The sequence below is a fragment of the Tenrec ecaudatus genome, chromosome 13 (assembly GCF_050624435.1).
Source record: "Tenrec ecaudatus isolate mTenEca1 chromosome 13, mTenEca1.hap1, whole genome shotgun sequence".
Classification (NCBI taxonomy): domain Eukaryota; kingdom Metazoa; phylum Chordata; class Mammalia; order Afrosoricida; family Tenrecidae; genus Tenrec; species Tenrec ecaudatus.
Window position 1 is genome coordinate 33,002,154 of NC_134542.1, and position 12,002 is coordinate 33,014,155.

A 12,002-nucleotide genomic window follows, 5' to 3' on the forward strand; every position below is an offset into this window, starting at 1 on the left:
GTACTGTCCCTGGCTGGTCTCCTCGTAAGACAGTGGTGGGGATGAGGAGATGCAACAGAGACTGTAGATCTCACAAAGTCTAGAGCATTTACTATCTGTCCATTTATTTTAAAAGTGTATAGATGCCCCGTCCCCCATGCCCTCCTCAGTCTAACTGAGCAGGGGTGGCACAGAAAGACGAGCTTCCCCCCCATCCCCACCCTTTCGCCTTCTGCCAGAACCTGTCTGAGGCATGCTCTGTCGCAGTGAAGTCAGGGTCTCACCAAGTCACCCCAACATCTCCCACAGGTGGTTACGAAGTGCCTTCTGGACAGACACCAATGGCGAGATTTCTCTCAGAAGGTTAAAAAAAAGGGGGGGGCTCATTGGCAAATAAAATAAGTTTTAAGCCTGGCCTGTCTACCAAGTCCTGTCAATACAGGTTGAAAATGAAGCGGCCAGAGAAGGAGCCTTGCAGATCAAAAGTTTACTGAATGTGTGCGAGGAAAAAGGGGAAAGGGAGGTGCCTCAAGCAATGCTCCCAGAAGAGAGTAGAGCGTCTGGCTGCAGGCTGATGGGTTTGGAAAGGCAGACAATGCAGGCAGACAATGCATGAGGAATTGCCTGAGAAATGACTTCTCTGAGCTGCCTCACGCTCAGCCTCTGGATGAGCCGGAAGACTTTGCTCAGGCCAGCCTGTTCTCATCCTCATCTGTGGACTCTCCTTCTTTCAGATCTGCTACTGCTGGCCTCCTGGGTGCTTGCCACAGGCTGGCGGTGCTTGCGTTGTTGTTAGGCTACACGGTCATCAGGTTCAGCCCTGACTCATGGGGGATCCTGCACACAGAGGGAAGGGCCAGGCTGCTCGGGCCCATGCCACCACCCCATCAGGAGTGGATCAACATATTGCCACCCACAGGGCTTTCCCTGTTTCATTCTCAGCAGTTGATGGCAAGGCGTTTCTTCCTACCCTGCCCCAGGCTGTGTGGTAGTTACAGAATCTGGTGTCAATTTGAGAGGATTAAGACTGAAGGGGTGGAGTCTAGCCTGTCAATCAGGTCACAGCTTGATGACCTCACTTGGAGGTGCTAAGCAGATAAATAGCTCAAATTGACTCCCTCGGAGACCATTGCTACTCACAAGATACATGGAACTACACTAGTGTCCTGAGCTGGAGAAGTCACATGGAGACCCCTACCAGTGCTGAGATGCTTACAACATCACTGGATCCACAAGACCTCCCACCCAATGGCCTGTGATCTTTCTGCATTCAGCGTCATTGCATGTGCTGCATGAGTCTGAAGAGGAATTTATAGATTTGTATAGGACATATGGGCTAATATTGGACTTATGGACTTGATCTGAACTGGGATGTTTTCTTAATGTACAATTGCTCTTGTATATAAAGCTCTTTCTTCTACACATGAGTTTCTATAAAGCAATTTCTCTATTCTACCCGGACTGGCACAGGTTGGAAGCTCCCCCTGAAACCAGTTTGGCGTCACAGCTGTGCAGAAGCCTCCACTGACAGACAGGTGGAGAAACGAGGTGGACTGGCCAGGAGTCGAAGCTAGCTCTTGGCCTGGGAGACAGGAGCTCTACCAGCGCTGCCCCCTCCCCTCACATCATTTTCCTCTGACGAAAGCTAGCCTTTGCGTTTTTGCAGAGAGAGTAAGCTAGTTAAAAATGGAAACTGTCCTTCTCCTAGGCCAACCTACCTCGGCAGTTGTTTACATTCACGGTAAACTTGTGGGGAGGGGATGTGTCAGGCAGCGTGAGCAAGTGAACCCACAAAGAATGATTCGGCAGCCCCCACCCTCACCCCCCCCCCAAGCAAGCGGTGGCAGCCAAGCTCTTCCCCGTTGAGACACATCTGAACTCCATGCTTCCCAGCTCAGCAACACCTAGTCGTCATCTGGCAGTTGGAGGCTGGTGGTGGTGGGGGGCCCCGAGGAGGGGGAGTCACACACTGCAGCTGCCTCTCTGGGACCTCTGTGTCACCAGCAGACTGTGTGCAAGAACCCCATTTAATGCTCCCGGCGTCTCAAGGTGCTGCTGGTAGAGAGGGCCACGGGGAAAGGGTTGGCAGCCAAGGCCAGGCACCCATTGCCTTCATGCCTTGCTGGACAGAGCCTCTAGGGACAGCCTACAGGCGGAGGCAAAGGCGGGACTGGACAGGGGATGGCAGAGATCGGCCAGCTGACACTAAACAACAACAAAAGAAACCTTCAACAAAACCAGAGGCAATCAGGCAAGACATAGCCAGTCCTATTGAAACAATCCTCAAACCCACGGCAAAGAGTCAATCCCGACTCACAGCGACTGTATAGGACAGAGTAGATCTGCCCCTGTGGGTTTCTGAGACTGCAACTCTTGACAGGAGTAGAAAGCCTCCTTTTCCCTCCTCAGAGCAGCTGGTGGCTTTGAACGACCCACCTTGAAGTTATCGGGCCAATATGTAACCCATTACACCACCCCAAGTAGCTTTCTCTTAAGACTGCCCCCCATCTCCACCGCAGTCACGAGGCCAGCTCTGATGGTCACTTTCTCTGGTTTGTTTTTTAGTTGCCCTTCTGTCAATTCCAACCCACGGTGAATCCTGCGTGCAGACGCTCGCTGTTTTGGAAGCAGGTCTGTCTACTGAGGCGGCTCTGGGTGGCCTCTCACCTTGTGGCTAGTCAATGAGTGTTTAACCATCTGGGCCACCCAGGGGGTCCTCCTGCTTAATCTGAATGAAAACTATGCAGGGCAGCGGAGAAGGGCCTAGGGAAGCTCCAAAGAGGGACCCCCCCTTACCCCTCAGAAATGCCCCCAGACAGTCATCAAGAAATGACACTAACGTCCCGTTCGGTCCTCTTGATCAGTGGGAGAACACAGCCATGCGGCAAACGCCCCTCTAAGGAGCGCCCACACCTGGGGCTGCACCAGGCCAGGGTCTCTGAGGACACTGTGCCAGATCCGGCAGCCTCTCACCCCACAAACGCTCACTTCCAGCCATGAGCGACTAAAAATAAACATCCAGTCAACTCCTCCAGAACCCCCACAATGGACTTTTTATATGTATATACGAAACGGGCTTCTTTATTGTCCTTTTTCCTCTTATGGGGGAAAAAATTGAAAATGAAAAGCCTGGTTGAGAAATCATCCATCACCTTAACTATACCACGCTTCAGCTCTGGCTCCTCCACCCCCACCCGCCGCCTTTAGGTGGTTTTTCATTTGTGAAGAGCTCAGTCCTAGGCAACGATACCTGACGGCACCACGTGCACAGACACGGCTTCAGAACGAGCAGGGAGAGAGCAAGCGCACCTCAGCCGGTTCGCCATATGACTCAGAACAGCGCCCGCAAAAGGCCTTTGTGAAAGGTGTGTGGCTACCTGGTCTCCTCGCCCTCCCTCCCTCCCCCTGCTCTCTCTGCACAGGCCCCTCTTTTCCAGGCCTGGGGCAGAAGCACCACGCGCACAACCACGGTGGTCGCACACAGCGGGCACACAGACGATTTAAATAAGACATTCCTCGGGGAAGAACTGCCCAAGACACAGCGGCAGAAGATGAACGACACTACAGAGTCAAAAAGCCCAGACCGCCTAGTTGGCTCAGGGGCAAAGGCCACTCGTATTGCCTTTCCCGAAGGATGGACCCAGTACGAATTGGCCTCTCCCCTAGAATGAGCTATGTCTGTCTCCTGGTTAAAAACCATCCCTATTCTAAAAAACACCCTCGCCTGGTAAATGTCTACTGCTAACAGGGTTTCACCAGATCCCGTCTGCCCAAACTGGATTCCACTTGGCTTCCAGCCTTTCAATGGTGCTACGATGTCAATTTACCTGTGCCTCGATCCAATGGGGGCTCCCACAGTGCTGACCAGGAGGAACACCCCATGCTGGTCACTGGATGACAAGAGAGCACACATAAAGGCTTGAATAAAGGCGCAAAGTTGCACGCTGGGGCCAAATGAACTCCAGGCTGGGCAAGAAGATGAGGACTCCCAGCCCTGAGGTTGTGGGGATGGCTACCAATGGGACTGCCATTGGGATTGTAGTTTTCACCTCCACTTTCAAGCCTCTGCTCCTCCAGGCGGAGTGTCCTCCTTCCAAAGATGCTCATCGTTCAAGTCAACAGTCACAGACCCATCTACGAAACACCGTGACTGCCTGTGCACAACCCCAAGCAGCCCGTCATGGGCACACTGCAAAGCCTTACCTTCAAGTGGCTGAGCACTGTGGTGTTTGGGGGAGAGGGGGGTTGGTCACCAAATGAGCACGGCTACTCTGATGATATATTATTTACATATATTTTAAAACAGAACATGACAGGACTATGAAATTTCATGGTAAGCATCCCTTCAAGGAGTGTGTGTTTGTTTATTCCCTTACGGCAGCAAAGCAATTCCCCATCACACTTGTCAGAAGTGGGCCAGGACACGCGTGTGGGAAGTTTGAGAGTTGCTGGCAAGCCCTTTTTCAGTCTTTCCTGGGAGCTTAGCGTCTCAACAACCCAACAAGGGCCAGGTGCAAAAACACCAGCAGGTTTCACCTCACTAATGCAAGCGTGTCCTTGGGTCCCCAAGGTTCGACCTTGAATTCAGCAGTAACCTAAGCCGTTAGGCTTCGCTCTCAGTTTTCCTTCTGACACTTCGGGCAGACATTCACATAGATCTCACCCTCTAAAGCGCATCAACACGTGAACAGAAATCCTCTGAACACTTAAAGTGCAGACTGGGCAGTGGGGAGAGGCATGGGAAGGAAGCAGGAAAGAGGACCACTTCTCTATGGTCCGTCCCTCTCTTCCCTCCTGCTGCCCTGGCCTGCTTCCTCATCTATTGTCTCAGCTCACAGTGAGGGGTGGCAAATTAGGCGCGATGATTCGGAGTCAGAGAGCACATTTAAGTGGCAAAGTAAGAATGCGTCTCTCCGTAACCAGCAGCTGGACAGATTAATGAGAGGCAAGCTAATAAGTCTAGACGTCAGCTAGAAAACTGACTTCTCCTCATCTCTGAGATGCCTTCCCTGGCGGGCTTAAGCTCAGACAGCCCATAGCCTCACCGTGGCACGCATAAAATGGGGTCTACAACATCCCTGTCACTAGGTGAGGGTGGCCTGGTCTCACCTTCAGGCCAAAGCTTGGGTGGCTTCTGGCATCGCTTAGCATCAGAAAGCCAGCTGGACACTTCCAATCTCCTGCCCTGCAGAGAGGCCGCAGGGAAAGCCGTGTATTGACACGGCACGCATATTGACCATCTCTCAAGGTTGGAGGCCTGGTGGGCTTTTATTTTCTCACTCCTTAGCTGAGGCAAGCGTTCCGGATTCTTCTCTGGCTCTGCTCTTTATTGATGTCATAAGGGAGAGAGGGCCTGTGCCTGGCCCAGTCCTGCAATGTCCGTGCTCTAACCCCAGTCACCCAATGTGTCTCCTTGTCCCCGTTACCAGACGCCAGCTCCTGACTGCTGCCGCCCTTCCTCTGTTCACTGTCATCCTACCTGGACCTTTCCCCCAACTGCCTCTCTCCCCTCCTGCAGCTGCCAGCCAGCACACCTCATGGAGGGTTAATTGAGCTCGCTGCCTTGGTTCCCTGGAACTGGACAGAAACCATCTCGGGGTGAAAATAAATCATTGCCACCTCATTTCACTTTTAATTTACTGCTGATTTTTTTTTTTTTTTAGGCTCTGTCTTCCCACAGCCTCTCTTTTTCAACCACTCATGCATGTTCAGCCTCATGGCTCCCCGTTGGACAATGCGAGGTTGAAAGGTTTATCTGTAACCTATTTGTCTCTATTATAGGTTTCTAAACTGTAATTACACAGGAGACAGCCAGGCTCTCAATCCCACTTCCCAGGCCCTCGGGGTGTTGCTGGTGCCACCTAGTGTTGGGAAGGGGTGGAGTCTATTTGCTCTCCCAAGAGTGGTCCACGGTAGGGGGTGTGCGATCCCCCAAGCAAATTCACAATCACAAGCGGGGAAGGAAAAGGCATGCGCTGTTGTGTTTTTACCTTGAACATGCTCACCTGCAAAAGCTGAGATGGGTTCTGGAACAAAAGAAACAAAAGGGATTTAGAGAACGGGACACCATCGTGGGCAAACACAGGGAACAAGGACGGGGACCCTCCGCATCTGCCCGAGACGGTCTCACACAGTTTCCTTGGACAGGCCGGATGGGGGAGACAACTCCAAAGTTGCTTTGGAGCAAAAAGTCCTCCCCAGAGAATGGGTCTAGGGCACTGTAATCAATCACTTAGCATCAACGGCTTCCCAGGGCCTGAGAAAAGCCCAGACGGACCACGGTGGTCCCAGGTGCTTCCGACATCACCAGGCGTGCGAATGCCCGGGACCATGTGCCAAGCAAAGCACTTGGTGTGTGGTCAGTTACTCTGTGGGCTGAACCAGGTCCTGGACCTTCCCAGGGCTGTCTTCTTGCTTTGGGGAATGCCCGTATCTCTAATGGGGGGTGGTCTGGGTGCCCCTTCTGCAGGACAAGGCACTGAGTAAGGGGGTGCATCTCAAGTGGGCTGGCTGCTCAGGTGACATCAGGTGTCCCTGCTGTGCAGCTGGCATGCAGCTCTCTGTCTTACAACAACGCGAGGGTGCGGGGCAGGAGAGAGATTTCGCTTCTGAGCAGACGCTGAACTCTTCCTGCCTATTAGCGCCGCAATTCATTCATGTACAAGAATTACTCAGGTAATTGTGTGATCACTCTTATGTAACCGACGTGCTATTTTTTTGCTTCCCAGGGAAGGCTTCCATTAAACCCATCAAACCTTCCCAGCATGTAATTCTGACTGGCACTTGCTCTCACCCTCTAGCATTTTCTTTGCTAAAAGCCGGAGTTTGATGACGGGGTCTTGGCACCCTGGATCTCCATACACGTAGTGCATGTCTATTTCTGATTGGGAACATGGAGATGAGCCTTCACCTCATATCCACCCCTCCCAGCCTGAAGTCAGACTAAGGCGCCGCGACCCCCACACCTCCACCCCCCCCGCGAGGACTGCCGCTGCCTCCCCCTGGCGAAACGCTGAGTCTGAGATGGCATGCGGCCTCCTCTTGGTGCCCCAAATCGGAAAAGCCACAGTGGGAGGGATAGTCACATACCCATGCAGTTTTCCAGAGGGACATCGGTGCTGATCCGGATGTCATCAATGGCGATCTCTCCGGGGCGCCCCTTTCCTATCATTCCCTCAAACACGATCTACAAGCCAGAAGAACAAGAACCGTTGATACTGAGCTTTTTGGCCCACACAGTGTAAAGATTTTTAAGTTTCTGTGAACTGGGGCTTAAAGTGTGCGCGAGCAGGTGTATGAGTATGTAGGTGTGTGCGTGTGTGTGAATAGATGTATGGGTATGCCAGCGTGTGTATGTGTGTCTGTGTGTCTCTGTGCGTGTGTGTGAATAGATGTATGGGTATGCCAGCATGTGTGTGTGTGTCTGTGTGTGTGTGAATAGATGTATGGGTATGCCAGCGTGTCTGTGTGTGTCCGTGTCTGCACCTGGTGCACATCTGTTGACCACATGGATGCAGCATTCGGAATCTTAATTTAAAAACAGTTCGTCCAAATCAAGTGAAAGAATGAAAGAAAAACAACACTGAACCAGGAAACCCAGCAAGGTGATGGATATCCTCATTGGGCAAGTAGACAGCTTTGATGAGAAAGACCACAATCAGGGAGTGGTTACGGAAGGGCTGAAGTGCGCCCCCACACTCCAGCTGAGTTTGGAGGGTCCTTTCTCATAAATCTTCCCAACATGCCCAAATCAGACATTTGAAAACTCAGGGGATGTAGGGGTAACGTGAGAAACACAGCCCACAGGTTTGACTTGCTGTGGGAATGGCATGGCCCTTTGGGAGGGGCGCAGGGAAAAGATTTGTCTACTCGTCAATAGTTTTCCGAGGACCTACTGTGTGCCAGGCACATGGACAGTTACAGAAAGGAATAAAGAAATCGATGAAGACCCTCTGCCTGTAGACACTCACCATGGAGTGGGTGAGACTACAAAGCCCAGGCCAGAAGTAGGGCTGGTGGCTCAGTGGTTAAGTACTTGTCTGTGAACTGATAGTCAGTGGTTCGAACCCACAGTTCTGAGAGAAAACAGACCTGGTGATCGGCTCCCATAAAGACTTCAGCCTTGGACTGCTATCCTCAGGTTGTGGATTCGGGAGTCAGTTAAATTATTTCTCTACAAGCTGGATAAAGCTGCCCCTAACGGGGACCAGGGACGTGTATATATAATTCGCGTATACAAACGGATCTTGAGCTTGCACTTAATCCTGAAACTTCATCTAAAAATGCTTAGTTCTTACAACGTGGTCCTGCTCAATACATGCCCTCATGAAGTGATCACTGAAGAGATGGTGTTATAGGAAAGTATGGAGATCTCAGGTGGTGGCCTGGCTATCAGAAAGAATAGCATCTCTGTTCTTCAAGGTTTATCTTAAAACAAGCAGTCATCTCAGTGAGGTGCCAGCTAAGCCACAGAGGAAGCACACTCACCTCGGTGGTTCAAGGATTATAAACAACACTCTCCAAGAGTGGAGGAGGGAGCTGTATTAGAGCTTGAATTCTGAGCACCTGGTTTTCAGAAGGCTTTGGATGACAGTGAAGGCCCCGAATCCATGCTCAGCATCCCTATTCAGATTAGGTCCCCATTGAACCCCTTTAGACCACGGACGAGGGATGTGAAGAGTCTTGCCCCCAGACTGAGTACATTGGAAAGTGGATGGTACTTTCTAATAAAGTATATAAATAAAGTGGGTTTTACTTTCCAAGAACGCAGAGACAGTTAGGTTAAATGTAATGTGTTGTCACTTGTTCTCCCTTTGGCCCATTTAAAATTTTTTTTTCTAATTCCCATTATCTTGTGCTTTCTCCTGGATTGAGTTTTTTCAGTGTTTTATTTTGGTGTCTTTGTTGTTGTTTTGCCTGTTTTTCTTTATGTGAAATATAGACTAGATCCTTCACGGGGATGGTAACTAGATTGATAGTTCCTTAGGGTTATGGTAGAGGAAGTTTGGGGTAATGGATGAGAAAATGTCCTAAAACTGATTGTGGAGATGATTGCACAATTCTTTTAAATATATCTAAATGATTTGAATTATTTTCTGATAAAACTGTCACATTGATAAGACACACATAAATGTCTCTCTCTATATATATGTATATATACACACAGGGGAGAGATATATTAAAAACAAACAAACAAGCTTTCAGCCTTGGAAATCCCAAGGAGCAGGTAGTCCTCTCTGTCCTGTAGGGACACTGTGAGTCAGAATCAACTTGTCAGCAATGGGCTTCTCTGGGCTTGAGGGGTCAACAAGTGGGATGACAAGGAGCTCAGGGCTACAGCTCCACACACAAGCCCCTCTGCTGCGTGGTCTCCAATCATTGCTCCCGCTCTCCCTCCCCAGGTTCTCTCTGCAAACGAGCACATGTCCTCTGGCAAGTTGAGCGAGCAGTTGGCGGCCTCCCCAGCCATCTGTTGCTGCCTCTCGTGTGGGGAGGAGCAGGTTAATGCGTTAGCTGATTCTCAGTCACCTCTTCACAGAGTGTCAACTCCTACCCAAGTTTCAGCCACAGCTGTGCGCACCCATCTGTGCTCAGTCTCCTGCTCGCTGGGACAGAGATAAGGAAACCAACTGGTGGAGCTTCCCACCTCGGGAGGAGCGCAGGTGCTTGTCTGGGGACTGCAGGGGTCTGCTGGCCATGGAGGGCAAACAACATCCTTGTGGTTTGCCCTCCATGGCCAGCAGACCCCATGGATTCTAAGGAGGCTCAACAAGCCTCTTCTCTTATGTGTGGAGTGTTTGTTTATGTTTATCTCCCGGGCTCCTGTGTGCCTTTGTCAGCCTACCTGATAGCAATCTCAAATCAAATGGCGAGAAGAAACATTTGTTGGAGAAGATTTCAGCAATATAAAAGGCAATAGGAGGAACAAAGAACCAAGTCTGGGTGTAGAGATAGGCACATACTGAATAACAAATAAGAGTGTCATTTAGTTGCCATGACAACTGGGGAGCACAATGAAAAACAGCAGGGCTTAACCACGGTCCCTAATGATGAATGGGCATGGCTCTTTGAAACACTGAAACACAGATCACAATGATCCCCACATCTTTCTACCACCCCACCTGATACTCCATGTCGTAACTGGGCAGGATGATTCGCCCATGCTTCCACTCATTGCCCTGGTCCCCGCGGATGACCCACAGGAGCTTGCTCTCTTGGCTGGCTTCCCGAACCACCTGGAGCGTCACTCCTCGGCTGCCTGCGGTTTGGTACTGAAACTCCATGCACACAGGACTTCGGGGCAGGTGGACGGGTGGGCTGATGAGCCGAGCGTACTGGCCCTCTCTCCGGCCATCATTCTGCAGCCGCAGGAAATTCTTGTCATCTGAGGAAACAAGGCCAAACAGAGGGGTCCTCTTGGTAAATGCTCGAGAAGGACAACACTGCACAGGTGGCCCCTCTAGGGGCCTGTTGGGACTGGACTTTGGGTGTTGCGATCAAGTCATGTTTTTGTTTTCCAGACCTGGGTGGCACAAGGGGTTTGCACTCATCTGCCAACCTAAAGGTTGGTGCCCACCAAGTGATCCTGTGGAAGAAAGGCCGGGTGATCTGCTTCCACACTGACTACAGCCGAGAAAACCACGTGGAGCACAGTTCCACTCTTAAACACACGAGGCCACCATGAATGGAACTGCTTCAGCTTTCTCAGTCCCTCCTGTAAGGTTTCTTTGGGACCTGGATGAAATTGCTGAGTCTTTTTGAAGCCCCTTCTTCAGTTCCTTACATGCACGCCGTCCCTCCTGCCTACTTCTCTGTATGCCACGCTCTGTCTCTCTTACAAATAGCACTTTGCTCGGTTGTGTGCATGCCTGTCTTCTCCCACTACATTTCCAGAGGTGAGACCCATGTCTTTCAGTATGAGCCTCTTCAAAGGGCTGATGAAGTCTACTAGCCCAAATGATCAAGGCCTGGTTTACAGGCATCAGGTGGCTGCTAAATGGAGGGGGGGTGGGTAGCTTGGGCCAAGTGGCATATGCTTTAAGCCTCTGTCTTCTTGGCTGGGATAGGTCCAAAGGGAAGACAGGTAAAACCTTCTGCCACCACCAATAGTACTAAGTAAGATTTGGCTTTAGGAACTCTGACTGCAATTCAGAATGCCCAGTGTCAACTTCAAGCAGAACAGGAAATGGTAGCTGAGTAGGGAGTAATCCAAAGGGCTGAACAGCCCACTTGGTTCCCTATCCTGCCTGGAGAGGGCCGAACTGGGTGGCCTATCTCAGACATGCAGGAACCCACAGCTTCACTGATAACAGGTGTTGTCATGATCACTGATGAAGGCTATGTGTTTAGCAGAGAGTATACACATGCTGGGAAATCAAGGCCTCATCCTTCCACATGTTTGGGGAATGGGATTTTTGGTTGAGTGGTTTCAAATACATAAAACACTACACACAAGACTGAGTCCCCATGACTGTTGGCAGACCGATACCATGTACACACAGGTGTCAAAATCAGCACCTGCAAATCCACCTTGGGCAGGGACTCTCAGGCCACTTACAGAGGGCCAGTGAGCATTGGAGGCAGAAAACCCACGGCCTCATTTTGGGAACTATAGGAGCATCTTAGTCTGAAGGCTTCCGCAAGATGGTAAGGATACCTTTTCATCACATACCAGCACGGCATGTGGGACATTGTGGACCCTCAAGGGCAGTGGTGTCATGTTCAGCCCTTCCTCAACAGGGACCGTGAGCATCCTATGCCCTCTCCCCATAGCCACCCTCCCTGGGACTCAGATGAGACCATCGCTGGACTTCCAGCTTGTCTCCTCAGCCATGCAGAGCCACATCTCTCTCTGCTCCTGACATCATGTGACCTCTTCAAAGTCAAAATCAGCACCCTAAGCAGACCCAACCTACTGCCACTGAGGTCACAGGGTTCATAGTAACCCCCGGGGCAGACTAGCACGGCCCTTTAGGGTGCCCATGTGTGCACATCATTATGAAAGCACAGCCTCATTTTTCTCC

General features: G+C 51.0%; 1 protein-coding gene across 4 annotated transcripts in view; it reads right to left on the minus strand.

Annotated features, from left to right (window-relative positions):
• The window catches only part of NRP2 (neuropilin 2), a 130,636-nt gene that overhangs the window by 27,774 nt on the left and 90,860 nt on the right, over nt 1–12,002 (minus strand). For 2 of the 4 annotated variants that reach the window (XM_075530360.1, XM_075530362.1), the window contains exons 13-15: nt 10,101–10,363; nt 7,069–7,165; nt 5,970–6,005 (exon numbers count right to left, since the gene is read on the minus strand). In XM_075530360.1, coding sequence (XP_075386475.1) covers nt 5,970–6,005; nt 7,069–7,165; nt 10,101–10,363 — 396 coding nt within the window. The remainder of the gene's footprint in view (nt 1–5,969; nt 6,006–7,068; nt 7,166–10,100; nt 10,364–12,002) is intronic. The other 2 variants (XM_075530361.1, XM_075530363.1) reach the window with 1 other exon arrangement.